The following is a 25614-nucleotide window of genomic DNA, read 5'->3' on the forward strand; positions in this document are numbered from 1 at the left end:
TTGTTTCACCTTATTCCTGTTATTATATTGTGCATGCAAACACCAAAAACCAATTTTATATTGCACTGGGGAAGGGACTGGGAGGCAAAGAGAAACATTTACATACACATGCCAGCATTGCAAAGCAACCAGGGCTATGGTCCATGAGAATTTATGCACAGGTAGGATGTATACATAGTGGAAGCGTACACTTCTTTCGGGAAAAGGACTCTCATATTGTAGATAATACTCAGACATTCTGAAAAAATACTCTTTAAAGCACTGTCTGTTTTGTTCTTCAGAATAATCCTCGATGATTTGCGTAAGAATGTTTGCAAAACAAAGGTATTCCTTCCCAGTATCTCTCTCCATACATCCTTGCCACGAAGTGGACTGGAGGAATTTTTTGATGATCCTAAAAACTGGGGCAAGGCAGAAGTCAAATCTGGTAAGACACTTTGTAACTATTAAGTATCATTTTTATTTATCTTAACTTATTTTAAAATATTTGATTACATCTGGCAATTTTTTGTTTGGCTGCTTTTCCTTTTTTCAGACTTCTATATTTTCTGTTTCTTAAAGCTCTTGTGGATACAAGAGATGCATTTCCCCTAAGAATAGGGTTTGTTGAAAGTCAAGAATGTGGTGGAGAGTGGGAAAAGACTGGAGTGGGTAGAAAACGGATCTTCACTTAAAACAATGATTCTGGGATATGAACTAGATGCACCTTTCTGTTTACTGCCTGGATGGGAGGCCTCCTGGGACCTCTGTTTATGTCATGTGGGTTCCATGATGGAAGAGAGTTGAGATATACAAATTCATTTGTGGTTTAGTACAGTCTCAGAGCAGCTCATAAAGTAATTTTCAAAAAGTAATAATACAGTTGGCCCTCTTTATCCACAAATTTTTTATCTATGGATTAAAGCAGCCACAGCTTGAAAATATTCCCAAAAAGTATACATTACAAATAGCAAACCTTGATTTTGCATTTTATATAAGAGACACCTTAGTCTCCAAAAACTGACTCATTCTTTGGTATGTGTTGTGGTTTCCATAGGGGATTCCTGGACAGTAGAACAGCTCCGAGGCAAGAGCAGTGAAGATTTGCACAAACTTTGGTGAATACTTTTCATTGTATTAAATATTTTACATCTTTTGAAGAGGACTGTTCTAAGAAGACATCATTCCTTAGAGCATGATACTGTATTTCAAGAATCAAAGCTTGTGCTTGGTAACCATTTTCAGGATCTATATTGGATTGCACCTGTGATAGTGAAGACTTTGCTGCTGTTTAGCTAAATTCCTATGATGGTTCTCCAGTCCAGATTCTGCTGGGGAAGAGTAATCTCAGTTTGGCTGGGATTAAAATAATACTGGGCTAGAGTGAAACCCCAAGATATAGGAAAGCTAGTGTAAAGAGTCTCCTGGAAGGATGAAAAATACATGACTGAGAAAGGAGGTTAACGGGGACTGAGCAGAAAAATTAGAAAAGAGGGAGTTAATTAAGGAGGGCTGCATGCAGTGAAAAATGGCTTGGACAAGAAAGTCTGTGAAAGAAGGTGAATGCATAAAGTGGCAAAGTGGAAATATGAAGATGAGCTATGTTGAGGAGTGTTTGTAAATATAATGCAAATGTAAAATTGGAAAAAACAAGGACAAATCAGGACTTGAGTAAAACTACACACATGGGTTTACAGATGAGATCCTAGGCATTTGTATGAAGGAAATGGGAAGGCTGTGGAGGAGTATACACTCTTGTTCCGAAGGGTACTCTGACAGGAATTTTAATTGCTACTTCTGGATTCTCCTGTCACTGTGGTGCTGCAACCCAAAGAGGCAATGATGGCCAAGAGGCAGTGGGTCATAGCTGGGCAGAATTTCACATATAAATTTTGTACTAACAAGCCAACTGTTTCACTCACGGATTTATAGATAACTGTCTAGTAAGCCTATACATCAGGTAGTCTGTTACTTGATACCTACTAATTCTGTAAAAATAAATTAACTTGCTTGCATATGACTAAAATGTACAGATCAGTTGTAGTTCTCTGAATGAGCTCTATGATCTCACTGTTACTTACCAACACATTCTCTGACTTAGGTATGTCCTTCTAAAAGAGCGAAATATGCTTTTAACGTTGGAACAAGAAGCAAAACGACAGAGGCTGCCAATGCCAAGCCCAGAGCGATTAGAAAAGGTAGCATGCCTTTGTTAACAGTAATATACTTTGGACCTTCCAAAGACTGTTTAGAACATTTGATTTTATCCAAACTTCTACCCCATTACTACATCTTCCTTTGTGGTGCAACACTGGACAGTGTTGTAACTCTGGGAGTTATAGTACAATATGTTCAGGAATTCTTTGGTGCAAATTGCATTGAGTTTTCTGTTTATTTCATAGTTCCTATTTCAGCAGCACTTATCCAAGCAGATATTTCTTAACCAAGCATTGTTTAGTTTGTAGGGAGTACTGTATGAACTTTTATGGGGCTGCCAAAACTGTCTTGTCATAGCAATCAATAGGGATGTGGTGACTTAATAGTTAAGATGCCAATTCTGACGATTAGAAGGTTGGCAGTTTGAAACCCAAGTGCTACATGATGGGGTGAGCTTCTGTCACTAGTCCCACCTTCTGCAAACCTAGCAGTTCGAAAGCATGCAAATGCAAGTAGATAGATACGTACCAGTTAACAAACAGCAGTGGGTGCTGTCATACTGGCCACATGACCTTGGACAACGCTGGCTCTTTGGCTTAGTAAGGGACATGAGCACCATCCCCTACAGTCGGTCCTGATTAGACATTCATGTCAAGGGACTACCTTTACAATAGCAATCGGCATAGGCAGAGAGTTCCCTTGGGCTCAATGGTTTTTGGTATGCTATGGTGGCTTCAAAGGTAAAAATTATTCTTGTTCTCCTCAGGTTAAGGACTCCATGGAAAGGATGGATCTTGTCATTCAGGAAAGAGAAGATGCTTTGCGGCTCTTACAGACGGGCCAGGAGAATGAGAGACCAGGCGAATGGAGATATGACTTTTTAGGTCGCCCTATTTGGTATGGTGCTGTTTCAGAGTTATAGCACCAATATGTAGTAAGACAGCAAATACTTACAATAGCCCACTGGCAGAGTGAAAGCCAGTATAGTCTAAAGATTTGAGTGTTGGGGTAAGACTCCTGGAGTCAAAAGTTCAAATCTCCACTCAACCATGGAAACCCACTGGCACCCCAAGACATAATCTGTCAGCCTTGGAGGAAGGCAATAGCTAATCTCCTCTGGATAAATCTTGCTGAGAAACCTTATGATAATCACCATATGTTGACAGGAGGAGAATAAAATGCATTTATTGCAACGGAAATCTGTCTAGTCTTCCCAGCCTTTTTGCATCTAAAAAGGTGTTATAATCTGCATTCTAGAAAAAAAGAACAAGTCACAAACTTCCAATTTCTTATGTCTCACAGGTACACCTTCAGGGAATGGGCAATTCCCTGGTACCTGAATGCAAGGCACAACAGGAAACGATTCTTCTATTTGCCAAATGTCAAACCTTTTATCAGGTAAGACAGAAGGGAGCCTTTAAAACAGAAACATTGAGCTCTTGCCTGTTAGATACTGTCAAAAGGGGGGGAAATAGTTTCGTTCTTATTTCAACTTTCAATAACTGGTTCTCTCCCACAGGCTCAGACTGGAAAAATACCTGCGCCGTCAAGCCCAAAAGAAAAGTTTGCAAAAAAAGAAAGAGAAGCTCCTACTTAAAAAATTCCCTCATCTTCGCAAACAATCTTAACTTTAACATGGAGTTAGAAGAATTCGTTATTTGATCAAACTGGCAGGAAGATAGTTGCACTGTCTGGAAATGTGATACAGATTCTCTGTTAACTAATTGTAAAAAGTAACATGTGATTTGAGAACTTCAATACAAATAATTTTTAAAGGAAACAAAGTTGTTTGGTCTTATTGCAAAATACTGTTCAAACAGACTTTTATTGCTGAATCATTTGTCAATTTTGTTATCTACTATTTAATGAAATAAGGGCTGTGTTTTATTTTAAATCTCGTTACATCCATACAACAATACTGTTGCAGCATAGCATCCTGAGTATCTCAGTTCTTACACTGAACAAATATCTATCCTTGCAGGGCAAAACTTCAGTCAGAGGCCAGAGTACTTCAGGGTTATGCAGAATTCTCTGGCCTTCTCTATAATGATCAGGAATAGTAACTGTTAACCAGGATTCATGTACCTGGGATAAATATGGCTTAGGAGCTAGTACATGTTGACTGCTTTAAGCTGAAAATAGTATTAATTCTTGGGAGGGAGATAGTTATGTAATTGTTTTATTGGTTCTAAGCCCTTCCATAACAACAAGAATATGGAAGAGTGTTTGTCAACTCACCTTTCTACTGTGCATATGTCAACTGGGCCAGAGGCTTTTGACACATTCAAACCACACCAATTTAGTAGAATTCACAGTGTTAACCCACAGAAAGAACAGGCCAGAATGTATTCAGAATTACCTCAGATAAGTCATACTGCTAGCCTAGTAACCACCATCTCCCAATAGTTGTTACAGATTAGTTTAGCTAGGACTACAACATCCATTATTGTTAGTCCATTAAATAAGGTTACTGGAAATCCATACTAACTATGAAAAATAACCCTGCAAACTTTACGACTGTGCAATTGTAAAAGAAAACCTACATCTGCAGGATCACTGTAAAAGAGAAGAGCCTCTAAGACAAACTAGAGGAATTTATTAAGGCCAACATAACACGGAAGACTAGTCTGAAGATAGTCATATTTCTTAGAAACTTCATCAGAAGGCAAGAAGTTACATCCATAGTTTTATATCTTAGTTCCCAGGAAAAAAAGATTTGTATGGGAAGGTTGCAGAAAATAGATATTTTATACAAAAATTATAAAAAATTTAAGAATTATTGCATTTACCAAGGATGCAGACATCCATTTGTTGTGACAGAAGCAGTCTGGCCTTTTAAAATACCTATGGTTTGTTAAAAATTGAAATTAGAGAATGCACAAAAAGTACACAATTCCTACAAAAGAGACAAAACTTCAATTCCTGAGTATACTAAAGCTATCAAATATTAGAAGCACTGGGGAAGGCAGACTTCTGCAGCACATGATTTATGGACATTTCCTTTCCACACATTGCTTTCCTCCTTCTTCATACTCTTGCTTGGAGATCCACATCTGCTGGAAGGTACCCTGCAAAACACAAAAATGGATGGCCACATCTCAAACGGAGGTGCAAAGAGGGTCCTCTTTCTCTCACAACACTAGAACTGAGGGTAATGCATTAAAGGTGAATGGTAGGAGGTCCAGAACAGATGAGAGGGATCTGTACTTCATGCAATATGTAGTTAAGCTGTGGAATTCACTATCAAAAGATTGTTGAATGCTTTAAAAGTAGATTAATAAAATGACCATTCCTGTCCTTTTCAGGGGACAAACTGGGCTTTTCTTACCATAACTACATTGGATCATGCCAAAGGCTTATTGCCCTTTGATTAGCCTATAAATCTTATGAATTCAAACATTCTGCTCAGACAGAAACTAATCAGATGCTTACAGGAAACACCATCAAGATTATTCTTACTCTTGCCCACCTCAGTCCATAGGGAGAGGGAACAACAGATTAAAATACAACACAGCATCAGCTAAAACATGTTATGAGTGTGGTAGTTTATACTGTACATACAGAGTTCCATCAGATTTCACCCCTTTATCAAACACTAGTCTCACCAACACTCTTTCAAATAACCCACATTTCTCAGCAGCCCCAACAGCCAAGCCTGGCACCATACTAACCAGAGAAGCCAAAATGGACCCTCCAATCCAAGAACTGAACCTTCTCTCTACAGTTGTGTTGTTTGCTATCAGCTTCAGTCGCATGCTCTGAAATCAGATGAGATTATTGATGGAGGGAGAAAGAGATTTAGGGATTTTTCATAATCGGAAGTAAAAAAAAATGTTACTCTGCCTAAAGGATTTCAGTACAAGCTTTCCCAATGTGGCACCTTCAAGCTGCTTTGAACTACAACTCATAATCAGGGATGATGGGGTTCATAATCTTAATAGCATTCTTTAGGGAGGAAGATCAGGATAGCTTAGAACATATATACATACTTACATAATAACTTTCAAAGAGAAAGTAACTAAATTTTATCTAGGCCTCCTTATTCTATGCTATCCCTTCAAAAACAGCATTTAAGAAAACATAAACAAGACTGCCCACCAGGAAACTGCAGGGATTTTAATGTGCGAACAGTTTAGTGTAACAATCACATGGTAGCTTTAAAGTGGCCTTATACATGCTTAATAGGATTATTTTTTTCCTTTTGAACAGTAGCAGCCACTCAAATCCATCTTCACATCAATACTGTGTTGCAAATAACTTGTGACATATCCCTCAGTCTCCAATATGGTTTCCCATGTACCTCCTTAGGCACCCAAAATTGTCACAGTTGTTTGAATTACCAGGTGATTATCACCAACAAACATCTTGCAAACTTGCCTCCTAGGTTTGCATATACCATGATTTTCAAGTAGGTTTGAAGGAAATTTTCAATTCACAGCTTCCTGGTTTTGACAATACAGAAAATGAGGGAACACTCAGGTTCAGCACTCATTTTGGCAAATACACAACATTGTGTCTGAACCCAACTTGTGCATAAGAGGGCAATATGTGTGAACTCCTTCCCAACACACCAGTGAATTGCAAACCAGGAAACATACTAGTGCAATTCACAAGCCTATCACAGATCAAAACACAATGACTTTCCAGTTTATGCATGGCAAGTCAGTTCAAACAGTGGAACATCTGCATTTCAGAAAACACAGCAAACTTACTGGAGGAGTTTTCTGGGAGAGTTCTCTATTCAGCCTGTCAGTAAAGCTCTGCAGTAGCGTATTGCCTCCTGCTACAATCACACTACCATACAGGCCCTGGAGAAAGAAGGCAGCAATTCACAAAGTAAGTTACAATTGTAGTTTCTCTCCTCTGATCTCCCTAATATACAGAGAGAAATAAAAGCACAAGTCTGAAAATAAACTGAAGATAAATGAAAATCACACACTGTAGTAAAATGAAACTATATATTTGGATTTGAATTCAGATTTGACTTAATTGAAATGTAATTTGAACTTGACTTTTAAAGGTAGATTTGGTTTTGGACATGTTTTTGAATTTTAAGAATTGATTTGAATTTTGTACTGAAGACAGATTTCTCTGTATTTGGAATTAAACTGGATTTAAAATATCAATTTAGCCATTTAGCTCAAGACAAATATATTTTATATGTATTTTCTCTGCCTGGTGAATTGTTGACATTTTTAAACTGTATTTTAATCAAAGGACATATACTTATTTGAATATCTCACTACATTAATGTTATATAATTCTCTGTATTATGGTTAAAAATTGCAAAATACAACCCTCCAAGTAAAAAAAAAAATTCGTATCTATTGCTTGCTGGCAAAACAGCGCCCATGGATATGTCAGGCACACTAATATGTTTAGTTTGCAAGTAGAAATCCCTAGTTCAGCAGAAGTATGGACAATAAGCCAGTGTAGCAGTTTGCGCATTGGATTACAACTCTGGAGACCAGGGTTCAAATCCCTGCTCAACCATGGAAAGCCACTGGGTGACCTTAGATAAGTTGCACTCTCTGTCTCAGAGGGAGATAAAAGAATACCACCTGGAACAAATCATGCCAAGAAAGCTCCATAACAGGGTTGCTATACGTTGGAAACAACTTGTAGGCACACAAACAACATCAACAGACTATGAATCAAGCATAACTAATATATATTAATTTCACTCATTCCCAACTTTATCTGCCAAGTCAGCATTCTTCTAACCTATATGGAAACTGGTTGTATATTATGGACCTCATAGCAAAGTCATTTTGGGTTTATTGCTTTTCTTTCTAGATCCAGCCAGCTGGGATGTTTCTTTTTAAAAACCCATTTAAAATGTTTTATGAATGATTGTTAACTACTCTGAGTGTCTTCATACATTGAAAGGTAAAATATTTCACTACCTATAATAATATAGAAATCTTAGCTCAGTCCACACAGAAAACCTCATGTTTACTCCTTGATGTTTCTTGGTACAAAGGCTCGGGTATAAATTTATGAAAAATTCTATCCTCTGTTTTTTAAGAGACCAAAAAACTACTGCCACCAGAGAGAAAACAATCCTGAACTACAAGGACAACATTACCTTGCATAAGACAGCTTCACATGCTCCTAACGCATTACTAACAAACTTATCAGGACCACACAGCACAGAGGGCCGAAAGAGACAACCCAGAGGGATGGGAGCTGCAGCAACCACACAGCAGCCTTGATCTGGCTTTTTGCCAGCCCAAAAAGCAGCAGCAGAAAGCCGCTGCTTTTTAAGCCAGCAAAAAGCTGACTTTTCCAGCACCACTGAGCTTTGTGGTGCTCCTGTGGTGTGCAGCATATAAACACTGTGCTGTCGGACTGCCGCAAATCTGCCCGCCATGTTATAATAATAATAATAATGATTTATTTATAGCCCGCCTTTTCATGGGGAATCAAGACGGGTTACAATATCTAAAAACAGAGTAGTACAAATCTAGTTAAAATTAATCCCCCATCCAACCGCCTATCCCTGATTATAAAACTAAATTAAATTATTTACAATATAAAAACATTGTGATAAGATCAAGAAAGTTGAAGAAAAATATAAAAAGGACTCTATAATAGGAGGGAATAAGCTGCATCGTGCTTGGGGAGGGGAGGCTAGTTTGAAAAGGCCTGCCGGGAGAGATCCATCTTCACAGCCTTTTAAAAGGCCGCCAGGGTAGCAATGTGGTGGATCTCCTCCAGCAGGTCATTCCAGTCGGGTGGGAGGCTCCCTGCCAGCTTGGGGACATGCATCATCTAAATGACATGCCTCCAAGCCACCGCAAAGGAGCCATCTGTTTTGCCCCTTAGTCTTTTTAAGTGTTTCTCAATATTTGGGTCCTAAAAAATCTCTTTGCATTGACCATGCTGATAGAGGCTCTTTGGAGCTGAAGTCCAAAGCATGCAGAAGGTCAAAACCCGAGCAACACTACTTTAAAGTGATCTGTGCATATAACACAGTAATGGCCCACATTATAATGTGCTTAATAATATTTGTTGTTGTGTGCCTTCAAGATGTTTCCAAATTATGGTGACCCTAAGGTTTTCTTGGCATGTTTCTTCAGAGGGGGGCTGCCATTGCCATCCTCTGAGGCTGAGAAAGTGTGACTTGCCCACGGTCACTCAGGGGTTTACGTGGCTGATCCAGGATTTGAACTTTGGTCTCCAGAGTCCTAGTCCAACATTCAAACCAATATACTATGCCAGTATTATCATCCAATTGGAAATTAGGAGGCAGAGATAGAACATTGGGTTACCTACAGTTATGTAAAAGTGAGTTTTCAACAGCAACTGTGTGGCTCAGATTGTTGTGTGACGACAGAAGCCTAGCACTCCAGATTTTATCAAAGGGATAAAGAGAGGTATCCCAGATCACTTTTGTATAAACCTATCATGTCTGCTAACTAATACCTACTGGCCTGATGTCTATATCACACATTCCGACACTCGTTGTGACCACGTGGCTTACACCAAGCATTGTGTTACCAGATAAACCCTAAAAGGAAAGAAAGAAAAAATATTTGAATGAACATTATTACAATAAAATAATCAAAGTGGTAAGAACAGTTTCATATAACATTCCTTATTAACAATGTGCTCAGGGACTACTAGGTGGGGGAGATAGGCAATCAATCTTGGTAACCTATTCCTTGTTTATAAAGAACACATGACAACTCTGCTAAAAGAGAATAGAAGAGGTAGTATAAAATCTGCAGCAGAATCAGAAAACTGTTAGTGTCGCATTAGTGTACAACAATTATTCAAGGTATCTGAAAAAAGAAAAGTGTTCCCATTTATCTATGTATACCTTTCTTATTTCCGAATTTTGAAATATCAAAAAAATATATTTTCTTCCAAAGTAATACAACACAGATCACATTTCTCTTTGCCTTTAGTCATTATGTCCCAGACATTTAACAATGCATTTTCTAAATAAATAAATAAAAAGGGGGAATCCTTTGGGTGGGTATGTGGGAAAGAAAAGGCAGGACAAGACTACACAACTTCAACCTAAATGTTGTCCAAATGTTATGGCCTGCCAAGTGCTCAGCTAGCTTCCTCTATCTGCAATACCTGGCAGGCAGTAAAAGATGGGGATCTACCACTCGCTATAGGGCTGCAATACTTAAATAGTAGGCTGTGTTCATTTTGGTGGGACACAAGTTGTGCAAGATAGAGGACAGAAGGCAGAATGATGGTAAAAGAGTGTGTCTTTCTGTATTTGTGCATGCATAACGAGAACAGAAAAGGAGTTACAATGAGCTCATCCTCAGATATTTTCTGAATTCAAATAACAGCTTATATTGCAATTATATTGAGAACAGTGACCAGTCCTTAAGTAACATTTCAAAACTAGACGATTCCAAGGCTTTGGCATTATGCAAGCCAAATTCATACCAGCTCACAAGAGCCCAGCCTCATTCAAACTTGTTAGCAGAATGTACATGTTGACCTTCATGTAATAATGCTATGACCTGTCTAATTATATCATGCATTGTTCTCTCAATGTTGTTGGACTGCAATTCCAAAAAGCCCCACCTAGCACAGCCAATACAAAGGACCATGGACTTGGAGTTCAACACCTGGGAAGACTACAAGGTGCCATCCCTTCATTTATGTGTCATTCCTTCATTTATGTGGTACAACAAAACTTCAACATCACACATTAGCAAAAGTTTTTTTCATCCACAAACATATAAAAGTCTAAAAGAATTTTACACATAACATTTGTAACAATTACAGTGGGCCCTTGGTATCCGCTGGGGTTCCAGGACCTCCCATGGATAACGAAATCCATGGATGCTTAAGTCCCATTAAATATAATGGCATAGCAAAATGGTGTCCCTTATAAAAAACGGCAAAATCAAGGTTTGCTTTTTGGAATTTATATATTTTAAAAATATTTTCAAGCCATGGATGCTTGAATCCGTGGTTAAAAAAAATCTGTGGATAGAGGGATGACTGTACCAAAAGATTATAATCAAATTAGAATAATATCACAATCAGAACAGCAAGAATAGCGTACAGAACTTAAATAGCAAAAGAAGGCAGATAGACAGACAACTAACTATCAGGTCGTGCAAAATATCAAGAAGCTCTGTGGGTGCTGAAAACCCCACAAAGAAGGCACAAGGGGAGATTTTCATAGCAAATGCAATCCATGTGATACACACAAAGGACTGCTAATCTGAAACTCTATAACGAATTCTTCGTTCTCTCTTCTAAACCAATTAGTAATGTTAAGAATATGGGACAACTCTTCACCTACGTATGTCTATTTGCTTCCATAATGTAAATGCATAATTCAAAGTAATTCCGAGGAACTAGGACTTCCTTTCTCAGACAGGACCCAACACTTTCTGAGAAGTCCTCTAGTGCCTCCCTGTAAGTGCTGGGTTGCATCAAGGAAGAGGGTCTGCTTTTATTTTCAGGCTTAAGCTTATAAAGCTGATCTCATAACCAAGGAAGCGTAATATCTCTAACTCAATGAGTAAAGTAGTGTATTACTAACAAGTAATGTTACTTGTTAGTAATGCTACTTTTCTCAATTCCTCCAGTAGCACACAATCAGAATGCGGGGTGGGGCTGCCTCTCATGGTAGTGTGGAAGATAATGTTTCCAAACGCTAGCAAATCTGAGTACAGAATGGTTTTACATACCATCCTACAAAATTTTACCTTTACATTGGAAGGGTCAAACAAGCCTTCTGGAATTTTTAGCCGCTCAGCACCAAAGTCACAGTTGTAACCGTTGGGGAACTCATAATGTACAGTTGGCATCTGTGCAGCCACCCTGGAAGCAGAAACCATTCATTTTAGTTGAGTTAGAATGTACTTCTTATGCACCAAAGTGAACTGTATTTCCTATCCATTTCCCCCCCTCAACAAAAATCCTGAGAAATATTGATTAGATGGGGGAATACCCAACAGGCTTTGGGCTACACAAGAGAATGGACCATACCTACAACCAATTATGCATACATCATCCCCCCCCTCCCAAAGTTTCTAGTTTGCACTTGTAAAACAATATGTCATGTGAAAAGTGGACTCCTCATATAATTTGCTTCAAAATGCAGATAACTCTGGATTAAGTTGAAATTAAAAGCTTCTGCTTTCATCTTAGATTAATTACTATCTGGGTGTCATTCAAATTGTAAACTGTTGGTTTGAGCTCTAACTTGTGGATAATCTTAGCCAGGACTAGTGAAAGCAAGTGTGTTTTATAAACTGTGGCTTAAAATAGGTTTATTCCTGCTAACTAAAGCTAGGTTTGACCACAGTTTGTCCACATTTGGACAACACAGCAAGCCAGAGATAAAAAATGAAGAAATCAAAATATATCCTCAGCTATGACACCTAGGGCAGAGCACATGTGAGCCTGGAGCAGTGATGTACCTTAATGCCTGGTGGCCCAAGGGCAAATAGTGGCAGCTGCCCATTTGCTCCCTGGCCTTCTCTCAGCCTGCTAGAGATCCCAAAAGAACATTAGTGATACGTCTGGTGCTGTTGCTTGGGGAGAAGGAAGAGTAGTCAGTGGGGGCACATCAGAGCAGCAGCAGAAGTTATCAGAAACGGAGAGCTCTGGTGGAGGTATGGCAGGGCAAGGGCTGAATATGGAGCAGGCAATGCAAGAAGGCCCTCAATGGATTGCAGCCCTGGAAGAACAACCTGCCCAATGCAGCAATACCTCTGATGTGGGAGACAAACTAGGCCTGTTCTTATAACATTAAACTATGACTTATTGCACATTGACACTGCAGAAAGAATCCAGTTTTACACTGCTTTAACTGTCATGGCTCAATGCTATTATGAGATTTGTAGTTTTGTGAGACATTTAGCTATTTCTGTCAGACAGCTCAGGACCCTCAACTAACTACAATTCCCAGAATTTCATAGCACTGAGCCTTGGCAGTTAAAGCAGTTTCAAACTGCATTGTTGCTGCAGTGTTATATCCGAACCACATCACAGTCTGAAGAGAGAAATACTGTACGTTCAGTTTCTTTGGTGGGTTATAGAAACGGTGGTCTCCCGCCGGCGCCATTTACTCCGTGAGGGAGCCGCAGCAGCCACACCGCGCGGCTCCCGCGTGGAGCAAAAACGAAGCTCCATTTTGGAGCTTCTTTTTGCGGTGCCTCTATGACGTTACGAGGCGCCTGGGGCGGACTCGCGATGTCATAGACGCCGCGTGACGTCCGGACGCACAGCGTCCGATACGTAAAGATGGCGGCGCCCGTATGAACAGGGCGCCGCCATCTTGTACGTATTCTATACGTACTAGAGTTAGGGGGGTGCGGAAGCACCGCCCCTTCCTAACCCTAGTACGTATAGAATACGTACTAAATGGCGGTGTGTAACCTGCCTTTGTTAGACACTAAATTTCACATTAAATTTAGAAAGACATACTGTTCATCATATGCTGAATCAGACACCTGCAGGACAGAGGCTTGAAAATCTTGAATTACACACTGCAAAAAGAAAAGATAGCCATGAAATGATGTGTTATGAAATTTCTTGTTCAAAATCCTATATTATCTTCTACATATGAAAATAAAGATAATTCGTAGAACTAGATACAGTAGAACAATATATTCTCACTAACAGCAATGACAGATGGAACACCAGAATGTGAAACAGCACCAGAACCAAAGAGGTCAGATATACTGCAGTGTTTAGGAGAATCCCAGACTGGCAAAAACACGGAGATGTATTCATCATATCACAGTGAATCAGAATAAATGACAGTGTAAGAGCAGAAAATCCCCAGATAAATTCAAAAGAGGACAGATCTGGTTCAAGATTACAAAACAGCAAACCAATCAAATACCCTCTCAAACATCAAAACATCCATCTTCAAAATTAAGGATATTTTAGTAGGGCTATTTTAGTAAGGCTTTCACCATATTCTACATATCACACAGAAAGATATCTAAAGATATCTTTGCTATTAATATCCTCAGCAGTAAAACTATGGTATCCTGTGATCAGTAGCTTTCAGATTACCGTACGTGAGAAATTCAGGATGAAAAGGGGTTTAAAATTTTTTTTTTTAAATATTATTAAAACAAGGTTTTTCACAACTTTTTTTGGGGGGGGCAAACCCAATACTCTTTTTTATAATCTTCATTACCCTCCTCTCTTCTCTTCCATTGATTTGCCTTTGTCCAGACTTTTACCACTGTCCTATGGATGCAGTCCTGAACATATTCAGAAGTCATAAGGACATGAAAGCCACAACAAATAGATTTTTTAAAAAAAATTGCTGTTCTTTCATAACCACAAAATCAGCTCTTTGAAGTGGGCATCTCACTCTTACTTGTGCTACGATGAACCCTGATTCACTCAGCTCCTTCAGGTGCACAATTTGCGTCAATGTACATGGAGAGAGGTATGCCTTATAGATAGATATAGATTTTATATTCTTAAATCAACAAACCAGATCATCTGTCTTATCACCTACTGCAAGAAATGCTTCTGAGGCTAATTTCTTTGTAGGTCCAGCAGCACATACTCACAGTACACATATAATTGTGCCAAGTCCTTGTGACTTGTGGCAATTTCTCTTTCCTCTTCCAGTTTGCCGGAGAACCTTCACGAACGGCTTCCTGCAATAGCAAACTAGGGTCATTCCAACATTTCCACGTCCACACGCTAACCAAGGAAGATGTTATCATTCTACAGGACCAATTCAATGAATCACCGATCCCCACCATGACTTTGAATTGAAGATTACATTGTAAATTAAGCCTCCCCCAGGAAAGATCTTAAACTAAAGCCCCCTTGGGAAATTCTACTGGAACAAACACATGAGGTTTCATCATTTAATATCTCTAAAACAGTAAAAGCAGTAGTGCTGGCATTCACCAGAATACCATCTAAACCCAGCCTATTGCCCCCACAAAGGCCAGGAATCCAACAAGTAGGAAATGAGTGCAGCAGCAGTCTCTCACTTGTGCTCCTCAGGAACAGATATATGTAAGCATACTGCAATCGATTCTGGGGGTAATATATAGTCAAACTGAGTAGTAGACTCTGACAGCCTTATCTTCTATAAGTTACTCAAATCCCCCTATGAAAATATCCAAACTGGTGGCTATCACTACACCTTGTAGTAACAAATACTATTTGCATGTGGAAAATGTAGTTTACTCTTCAATCCTGAATCTGTGCCATTTAGTTTTAACAACCTAAAGTCATGCTCCAGAGCAGGGAAGGGCAAAATGGCGGCGCCCATTAGGAGGCCCGCTGCGGCCTCCGGTGCCCTGAAACAGGGCACCAGGAGCCGCACCGGGCCTTTGGGAGGCCTGCTGCGGCAGCCGGAGCCCTGAAACGGGGCTCCGACAGCCGCAGCGGGCCTTCCAATGGGCACCACCCACCTCCCTCCTGGCTCCGCCCTCCCTCCTCCCTCCTATAAACGGAGGAGCGGGGGGGGAAGGAGGAGGAGGCACAGAGAGAGAGAGAGAGAGAGAGAGGGAGGGGAGGAGGAGAGAGAGAGTGTGGGGGGGGAGAGGAGAGAGAGGGAGGGAGGGGAGGAGAGAGAGAGAGAAAGGGTGGGGGGAGAGGAGAGAGAGTGAGGGAGGGAAGGGAGGAGAGAGAGAGAGAAAGGGTGGGAGGGAGAGGAGAGAGAGGGAGGGAAGGGAAAAGAGAGAGAGAGGGTGGGAGTGAGAGGGAGGGAGGAAGGGAGAGAAAGAAAGTGGACTTGCTTGCTCTTTTCTGGGTTGAGACAGTGGCGTTCGTTTTTTGCTGTTTTGTGGCCTTGCCTAGTAGCTTCCATTCTTGCAAATATTGCTATTATTATTGTTCTTATTCTTTGGTATTCTCTTTGCAAAATCCCCCCACATGGACTTGCTTGCTCTTTTCTGGGTTGAGACAGTGGCGTGCGTTTTTTGCTGTTTTGTGGCCTTGCCTAGTAGCTTCCATTCTTGCAAATATTGCTATTATTATTGTTGTTATCCTTTGGTATTCTTTGCAAAATCCCCCCACATGGACTTGCTTGCTCTTTTCTGGGTTGAGACAGTGTGCATGCATTTTTCCTGTGTTATGGCATTGCCTAGTAGCTGATTGCAAATATTGTTATTATTATGTGGCTCCGCCCCCAGAGGGTGGAAACTCTGCCCTGACATGTGGCTCCACCCCCGGATAGTGAAAGCTCCGCCCTGGCACGCGGCTCCGCCCCAGAGGGTGGAAGCTCCACCCCCCGGCTTTGGCCCCCCAGTTGTCTGAGGGACAGCAACCCGGCCCCCGGCTCAAAAAGGTTGCCTACCCCTGCTCCAGAGCCTCCCATGTGTCTTTTGAACTGGAATATTTTGGGGTACCTTTCCACCCCCAAACAATGCCAAAGTACCCCAAACCACCTAAAATCAAGGTGGGAACCCTTCCTCCCACAGCCTCATTTCCAGTTATGAATCTGACAATGGCCTTTAGAAATGATGTATTATCGCTTCTTGTTCACCCAGGCACATTGCTGTGTCCTGCAGGAGCAAAAACTGATCCACTCTCACATACAGTGGTCCACCTATTTAATCAGCAAGTGTGTAATACTTATACAACTTTTAGTTGCTGGACCCTAAAATACTGAGGACGCTGGGGGGGGGGGGGAGGGAGGAGTTCAGAACATCTGAGAACCTCTGCCTGAACAGGAGGTAAGATGGCTGAAAAATAGCCAATATACATGCAAACCAAGCTACTGGCCATCCAGTTTGAGACCCCCTTCACATCATCCCATAGTTTCTTACCTTTGATGCAATCATATATGGAGGGATTATCTCGACATTCATCTCCTGAAACAGCTCTCTACATTGCATTGTAATAAAATCTCCAGCTAGGGGCGATTTCACAATCCCTACAAAAGTGGAATATGAGGAAAAGGCTGAATCCCACTCTCATGACATTTTGCAAGCAAGAATGTTTTATAGATGAATCAACCAAGCAACCGCCTCCTCATGTCTGCATCATAATGGCTCATTGTGCTTTCACTCTAAAACTTCCTGAATTCCTGGGCAAATTTCTAAAACATGATATTTGTATTAGGCCTGATATTACTTGAGTTAGGCCTATATCTGTCATGGCAGCAATACCATTCCAAGCCACTCGAGTCAAGCTGGCTTCAGAATGACCAGGACCATTCCCTGGAGGATATACAACAAAAACTTATGTAGTCCAGCACTCTTTCTCCAAAGAAGCGAGTCATATGCTTGTGGCAAGCACAAAGAAAAACATGAGACCTTCTCACAGCATGTGGCTATACCACCTGGTATCATATATTCTGCTTCTGAATATGGATGTTCCATTTTGACTTGTACAATTTATTGACATTAATAGATCTATTCTTCATGATTTTGCATAATCTATTTTTTAAATGTATCTATGTTCATAGCCATCACCATATATTTCAGCAATAAATTCAATGACTTATCTAAACTTGCTGTCCATGAAGGAATCTTCCCATTTGTTTGTCCTGAACTTACTAAGTTCTTAGTGTGACTGCTCAGATTGCTATCAGGCCATTTCAAATTATTCTTACCTTGCTGAAGAACATATCCATCATGCACTGGAATTGCAGTGGTGTGTGTTGCTCCACTATCTAAGATCAAACCTGTGGATCTGCCATTAGCAAAGCTATTAGAAGTAGTTGAGGAATATAAAAGAATGTGTACATGAACAACAATATACAGATTCGCCCAGAATATATACATGCAATAAGAAGCTACTTTTAAGTATACATATTTACTCCAATAAGTTCTGGGGTGTTTTCTGGCCCCAGGGGAATTTCAAAGTCTATTAGAGGATCAAAAAGCCCTATGTCTACAGGTATGTTTGGGGATACTGACTGGAAGATATTCTGCAATACTCAGACAACCACAGCCAAACCTCCCCCCTCCAACCCCCCCCCCCTCCAAAAAAACCACCTGCACCATTTTTGGGATACGCTGTAAGTACTGCAGTTTTGCACAAGAAGAAAGCAGGAATATTATAATGTTCAAACATCAGCTCTGTCAGTTTCTCACGCTTTGCTCTAGTGTTCCACTATAAGAGAAAAAGAAAAGCATGTTCTCACATACAGCCCCAAAAAGGAACATTTCTTTAATTGTCATTTAAATGTTCAGTTTAAAAATACTACATGACAGAAAAGTCTATATTACTTCATCTTTTTAAAAGGCAGAGGGTGGTTTATCATTTAGGCAAAATACTGATAGCACTGCTAAACAATGCTTTCATGGATAAAGTAATCACAACATCAGGCAAAATGTATATTCTCTCTTTAAAAATTACATAGTGACAGTCTATTTTTTTATTTTATTTTTTTATTTAGGTATTTATATCCCGCCCTTCAGCCCTAATGGCTCTCAGGGCGGCTTACATTTATTATTTTTTTAACCAGACAGAAACAGTCTAGAAATAGATACCCCAGCCAACTGGCTAGATGATTTTCAAGGCCTGGTTGTGAAGTTATAATCCATTTCCTCCTCCATCTGGTTGTAGTTTCACAGTTCTTAAACTGCCATACATCTATGTATCAAACCTAACCAGCCATATAAATAAAAATATTGGATTTTTACTCACTGGTGCTTCAGACATTAGGACAGGATGCAAAGCTGCTTCAGATTTAATATGCATCTTGTAGGTGTGATCTAAAATTGCTTGGAAGCTATCCCAGTCTTCAACTGCAACAACAACAAAGAAAACCCAAACTGTTTTTGCTAGAAATAGTGTTACGAGTGCAACTTGAAGTATACTATCAGCATCAAGCTTAGCATGAGTCCAATGTGGATAACGAGGAGGCAGGGAAAAAAAGCAGGATGGAGGTTTGACAACACTAAGTACAATCCTAGCCAGAACGGAGGGATGGATCTTGCTCCAACGAAACAGTGGGCCACTGACTCAAGAACACAGCTTTCCAATCTTAACTTTCAACAGACCTCACAGCCCTAAAAAAAATAACAAGAGATTGATAACATGACATACACTGGGCAAGACAGACCTGTGTGGGCAACAGTACAATCAGTTTTTGAAGGAACCATAGAATACAAGATGTGTTCCTAACTATCTGGTAAAAGTGTTTGATTAAAAATATATACTATTTGCCCATAAACATAAAACATAGTGGTCCTTGACTGTGATATAGAAAATCTGTTTCTGGACATATGATCAGCTTATATTGGGGTGCACAACTATTGGGGATTAAGGGGTGGCACAGACAGAAGAAAATTGGAAGGCCGACCCATGGGCTTTTAAATTTAAAGGGGGGGGGGTCAAAACATCCTTGCAAGTGGCCGTGATGAGCCTTCACTTCCTCTACCTTATATTAAAAGATATATCTAGCTCATTTTCATATTCTATATGCTCCCCACTTTTCTTTTTCCCTTTTTTCCACTTTCTGCCTTTTTTTTAAAAATCTGATGAAAAACATTAAATAACATTCTGATCAAGGGCTCTCTCAACAGATGAATTACAGTTAAGAAGTGACAAGAAACTATGGGGGGAAACTAGACATTTGTAAACAATGATGTACAAAAGCTAGTTAAGTTTATCATCTGAGCAAGCTACATTCAAATTCCCCACCTCAAAGTTTCTCTATTTACAAAGCCTCAATGGCAACTCCCATGAAGAGAGAGGCCTTAATACAATTGTTAGATTAGAGCCATTAACTTAAACAGAGGCTGGATGGCCATCTGTTGGTGCTTTCATAGTGTATTCCTACATGGCAGGTGGTTAGACTGGATGGCCCTTGTGGTCTCTTCCAACTCTATGATTCTATGAAATCAGTGTGATTTACACATGCATAGATATACTGAGTTGGAAATGAAAACTAGAGTAAGGCCAACACACAACACACACTATCAAAACCAAATTTCTTTCACCTCCTAACCATGAGTGTCTTCTCTCAAGTAGGGCATTATCCTTTTTGCAAGTAACAATGGTAACTATTTCTGCTATTTCTGAAATGAAATACCAGTTTTAAGGGGAGGAAATGCAAAGCACCATACTCATTCCATTTTTCAAAGGTGAAATGGCTTCCATGTTCTCCCTTGGAACTCTCAAGGCATTTGTATCTATGTAGTAAGTAGGGCCCCCTTGTTTGCTTTTATCACCGTCAATCTCCATCATGGAACTTCCATCATCCCTATCCACTACCATGCCAATGGCAGTGGGAAAGTCAACCTGCAATAATAATGATGATAATGATAAGTTTGGAAACAGCACACACACAATTACGTATCCCCTTATCAAGCTCAAACTATCAGAGAACGGATTCTTTAACTTAGTGTCTGTCCTAATGGAGAAGAGAAAGAAACTGCTAAACCACAGGAGAAAACTGGAAATAGAGCTATACTCTTGGGCACATCGGATTTTGCCCGTCTGTGATTTATTGATATGATATATCTATATATATATATATATACACACACACACACACACTAATCACAAAGATAGTGCTATCTTGTTGTCATCTCTTCCCTCACTTTCGCATATTTTAAAATATATAACCATTTAAAAGGTATTTACCTGCTTTTCATGGCACATAGTCTTCACTTGATTGCAAAATATATGAAAATACAGATACTTGTTTCACATATACACACACACAGAGCGAGAACAGCAGCAGCTAAAGATTTTTTTAAGCAACAGCATTTTTAAGGACAAAAGTAGTAAAGTGGTACATATATCTGGATGAGTCAATTCCAAAGATATGAAGCCACTGAACAGAGGCCTCTACCCCTACCCCAGTACGATCCAGGCACCTGCTGAAGCTGATCTTAGTGCTTTTCAAAACAGTTTTCACATGGTACAGTGGAGTGGGAGGGACAGTGCGGTGTAGTGGTTTAAGCATTAGACTATGAATCTGGAGACCATGCTTCAAATCTGTGTTCAGCCATGGAAACCAACTGGGTGACCCTGGCTCTCGGGCTCCAAGGTAGATAAAGGCAAACCCCCTCTGAACAAAACTTGCCAGGAGAACCCAACACAATAAGAGCAACAGGATGGGAGTCATGAGAGCAGCCACTCTCTTCCATCATCAACAGAATACGGTGGGACCAAGAGGAGGGCCTCACGTGAAGCAATGAGAGACTGGGCAGGCTGGTAGGAGAAAACATGGCCTATCAGATAGCCTACACTCCTGCATTTGGGGCTTTATTAGTTTGGGATTCATGATGTCTTGAGTTCCAGTTTGGTGAAGAAAGAAGAGTTAATAATAGTAATAATAATAACCGCTATGTATAGTACTTGGAAATAGACCAGTGACGCTATCATTAAGAAGGAAACCTTGTGTTCCCTGTAACTCATTCCTGGCTGTAGCATGTGGGCCAACTTACATTTCTGAACAGTTTTCAAAGGCAGCCCCGCAATGTTATTGTAATCTAAATGGAAGACATTTGAGGCCAAAACACACATCTCTAAGAATGGGTGTTATCTGATGTATGACACTCTTGCCATCAAGCTAGTAAAATGCGGGCTACACAAGGTAACTGTTACATGGATTTGTAACTGGTTGACTGGCCGAACCCAAAGGGTGCTCAACAATGGCTCCTTTTCATCCTGGAAAGTGACCAGTGGGGTCCCACAGGGCTCTGTCCTGGGTTCAGTGCTATTCAACATCTTTATCAATGACTTGGATGAAAGAATTGGGGGCATACTCATCAAACTTGCAGATGACACCAAATAAGGAGGAATAGCTAATACTCCAGAGGACAGGATCAAAATTCAAAACAACCTGAATAGACTAGAAAGCTGGGCTCAAGCTAACAAAATGAAATTCAACACGGAGAAATGTAAGGTACTGCACTTAGGGCAGAAAAATGAAATGCACAGATATAGGATGGGGAACACCTGGCTGAATGAAACTACATGTGAAAGGGATCTAGGAGTTCTAGTAGAACACAAGTTGAACAAAAGTCAACAGTGTGATGCAGCAGGTAAAAAGACCCATGCGATTTTAGGCTGCATCAATAGAAGTGTATAGTGTCTAGATTAAGAGAAGTAATAGTGCCACTGTATTCTGCTTTGGTCAGGTCCCACCTGAAATATTGTGTCCAGTTCTGGGCATCACAATTCAAAAAAGACATTGAGAAACGAGCGTGTCCAAAGGAGGGCGACTAAAATGGTGAAAGGTCTGGAAATCATGCCCTATGAGGAACGACTTAGGGAGTTGGGAATGTTTAGCCTGGAGAAAAGAAGGTTAAGAGGTGATATGATAGCCCTGTTTAAATATTTGAAGGGAAGTCATATTGAGGAGGGAACAAGCTTGTTTTCTGCTGCTCCAGAGAACAGGACCCGGAGCAATGGATGCAAGGTCCAGGAAAAGAGATTCAACCTCAACATGAGGAGGAATTTTCTGACAGTAAGGGCTGTTTGACAGTGGAACAAACTCCCTCGGAGTGTAGTGGAGTCTCCTTCTTTGGAAGTCTTTAAGCAGAGGCTGGATGACCATCTGTCAGGGATGCTCTGACTGAGATTTCCTGCATGGCAGAATGGGGTTGGACTGGATGGCCCTTGTAGTATCTTCTAACTGCATGATTCAATGATTCTATGATTGATTTAAACACTGTTCAGTCATCACAGAAACCAGGACTTCCACACTGAGGGCTCACTCCAGGAACACAGCAAACTGCAAACCCACGTTTTTAGGCAAAGCAAAATTTCATGCAACACAGGTTGAATCCCTGTGATCTAATCTACTTTTCAGATGGAAAAAAGTCTTGACTATATCCAGCTCCAATTCACATTCATGTACCCTCTTCCAGTGCATTACTGACATGAGGCATCAGTGTCCGGCAATAATAGCTCACTTTCGTTCTTACCTTTGGGCAGTCCTCTCCAGCATAGCCAGCTCTCACAGTATAAGAACCAATATCAAACACTAGGGCTCCAACCTCATCTGCAAAACACAAATGATTAACTGTATGAAAACAAAAGAAAATCAAAGCCTTATGAAGCAAACAGTTATGTCCAGGGGCTGAAGATGGTCCTTGACAGTAACAGAGAAGACAGAGCTGTTACCATTCAAGCATTCACAATGGAGTCAAAATGCACTCAGAGAAAATGCAGGCATCAGTCAGAAGAGATAGATGTGTCCAAAACACACTGCAGAAAGCCAATTTCTTCACTTTGCCAGTCTTGCATCTGCCAGTTCCTTCCCCTGAAATATAGCCTACAGCAGGGCATTCATTCCTTGACCGCCTCCCATCCCATTCAGCCGCTTTGAGCCCCAAGGCTGAGGAAAAAGCAGGATATGAATAAATATAACAACAACAATCCAAGTGCTAACCTTTTTTGGCGGGTTTACCCAGGTAATTTTAAACTGTGAATGAAGGGATGGTGAATTTAAATGTAGGCTGTGTGCACATGGGAGAAATAGCCCAGTTTGGCACCGCTTTAACTGTTTCTGGCTCAGGGCTATGGAATTCTGGGAGTTGGAGTTTGCTGTGGGCCCAGAGCAGAGCCCTCAATTATTATTGCTATTATTGACCAGGGCTGATCCTACTTCGCTCCTGGGATCCGATCCTTTTAGGGCAAGGCTGAATCCAAAGTGTTTGTGATGATATTGAAGGCCCTAAGGCTGGTTTCCTAGACGAAGGCGGCTGAGGGCCAAAACTCACTGCAGAAATGATTCAGTCTGAGACCACTTTAGCTGCCCTGGCTGAATGCTAGGGAATTCTGGGAACTGTACTTCTGTGAGACATTGAGCCTTCTCTGTCAGAGAGAGTCCTGGTGCCACAGTTAACTACAATTCCCAGGATTCCCTAGCACTGAGCCAGGGCAGTTAAAGCAGTCTCAAACCGGATTATTTCTGCAGTGTGGATGCGACCTAAGTCTTTTGAATCCTGGGAAAAGCGAAGGCTACTTTGTCCCCACAGACGCTGCACCGCTTTCTCAGCCACGGCTCAAGGCCAGGGAATTCTGGGAACTGTAGTTTGCTGTGGCGCCAGAGCAAAGCAAACAAATCCCAGAACTCCATAGCCCCGGGATTCCATAGATTCCGCAGCGCAGATGCAGAATCATTAACTACAAATCCCAGAATTCCACAGCCTTGAGCCATGGCGGTTGAAAGTGGTCTCAAACAGGATTATTTCTGCAGCGCAGATGCAGAATCATAAAACTACAAATCCCAGAATTCCACAGCACTGAGCCATGGCTGTTAAAGGGATGTCACACAGGACTTATAAATACATCTTAACAATAATAAATTCTACAGTGCGGGTGCAAAATCAAACTACAAATCCCAGAATTCCACAGCCTTGAGCCGGGGCAGTTAAAGTGGTGTCAAATTGGACCATTGTCCTCCAAAAGCGGGGGAGACTTTTCCCCTCAGCGAACAGGGACAGGGAGAGGGGAGAAGCTGCAGGCGGAGGCATTCTCCCCTGGGCGGCCGCCTTAAAGAGACAGAGGCCCCACCAACGCTAGAGCGGGAAGGGGATAAGAAGGGACCCTCCACCTTCTTGGCCACTCACCCCCTCCGTAGACGCCGCCGCTCATGGCTGCTCTCGGCTCCTCGCGCCGCCGCCGCCGCCGCCGCCAACAAAAACCGCCCGACTGACTGCCTGGCCCCCTTTCTCTCTTTCAACCCCGCTCGCCTTGCCTCGCTGCTTCCCGCCCTCTCTCCTCCTCTCGACCAATAGGAAGCAAGGATGCTTTCCAAGCCGGCCTATCGCGGCGGGGAGGGAATCAACGAGCCAATCAGGAGCGGGCATCGACGAGAGCGATGCACTGATAGGCCGTCTTTGTGGCTCGGCCCGACATTGGGCTTTTTTTCTCTCCTCCTGTTTGGTTGCGCGTTGGCCACGCCCCAAAAGGGGGCGGGGAAATGGCTAGGGGGCGGTTATAGAATCTCTAAGGCTAGGGAATGCTGGGATTTGTAGTGTGTTGAGGCTGGACCTGCAACCTCATCTCCATACTGAAAGGATTTTGAATTTCTCGTTTTGTGTGAGTTTTTCGGGCTCTGTGGCCAAATACTGTGTGGCTCTGGGTTGCAGGAATGATTTCCGTGCTAATCTGATTTAGAGTTTGCATTGGCATTATCCTCACATACCTACGGCGTGTGTGTGTGTGTGTGTGTGTGTGTGTGTGTGTGTGTGTGTGTCTGGGCTACCAAATGCCTCTGAGGAAGTAGACTGAAGTCTACGAAAGCTAATACAGTACTACAAGATCTCCCTACATACATTTGGACATTACATTACATAAAGGCTCCTGAGGAAGCAGACTTAAGTCTAGGAAAGAGCATGCTGATAGTTTTGTTTTCCTTTCAGTATGTCTCAAAGGTGCGCCAAGATCTCTCCACATATATTTGGACATTATATACATTACATAAATGCATCTGAGGAAGCAGACTTAAGTCTAGGGAAGCTCATGCTGCCATCTTCTTTCTCTCAGTCTCAAAGGTCCTACAAGGTCTCTCTGTCTACAGTCAAGGAAAAGGCAGCTTTTACACCTCCGACCAGCAGGGGCCGCTGTGGCTACTCTCTC

General features: G+C 41.2%; 2 protein-coding genes across 4 annotated transcripts in view; one reads left to right on the top strand and one right to left on the bottom strand.

The window, feature by feature from the left end:
- The window catches only part of LOC149317987 (large ribosomal subunit protein uL29m-like), a 5576-nt gene extending 1812 nt beyond the window's left edge, over window positions 1-3764 (top strand). The window contains exons 2-7 of the mRNA XM_089508790.1: window positions 282-427; window positions 1037-1097; window positions 2081-2177; window positions 2903-3033; window positions 3439-3534; window positions 3656-3764. Coding sequence (XP_089364916.1) covers window positions 282-427; window positions 1037-1097; window positions 2081-2177; window positions 2903-3033; window positions 3439-3534; window positions 3656-3764 — 640 coding nt within the window. The remainder of the gene's footprint in view (window positions 1-281; window positions 428-1036; window positions 1098-2080; window positions 2178-2902; window positions 3034-3438; window positions 3535-3655) is intronic.
- Window positions 3653-25600, bottom strand: LOC149317988 (actin-like protein 6A). Of its 3 annotated transcripts, none has more exons than XM_089508786.1 (14): window positions 25456-25600; window positions 22953-23029; window positions 20139-20313; window positions 18715-18815; window positions 18080-18177; window positions 17675-17769; window positions 16887-16993; window positions 14667-14756; window positions 13558-13619; window positions 11832-11946; window positions 9569-9649; window positions 6849-6944; window positions 5808-5894; window positions 3653-5204 (listed from the first exon to the last, which is right to left on the bottom strand). In XM_089508786.1, the coding sequence occupies exons 1-14, from the start codon at window positions 25463-25465 to the stop codon at window positions 5124-5126; spliced, it is 1275 nt and encodes a 424-aa protein (XP_089364912.1). In that variant the 5' UTR covers window positions 25466-25600; the 3' UTR covers window positions 3653-5123. The 3 variants fall into 3 exon arrangements, with proteins under 3 accessions (XP_089364912.1, XP_089364911.1, XP_089364913.1); XM_089508785.1 differs by lacking the exon at window positions 25456-25600 and adding an exon at window positions 24603-24765; XM_089508787.1 differs by lacking the exon at window positions 25456-25600 and adding an exon at window positions 23420-23438.
- Between the last annotated feature and the right edge of the window lie 14 nt (window positions 25601-25614).

The sequence above is a fragment of the Sceloporus occidentalis genome, unplaced genomic scaffold (genome assembly GCF_023333645.1).
Source record: "Sceloporus occidentalis isolate IW3139 unplaced genomic scaffold, rSceOcc1.0.p SCAF_2, whole genome shotgun sequence".
Lineage (NCBI taxonomy): Eukaryota > Metazoa > Chordata > Lepidosauria > Squamata > Phrynosomatidae > Sceloporus > Sceloporus occidentalis.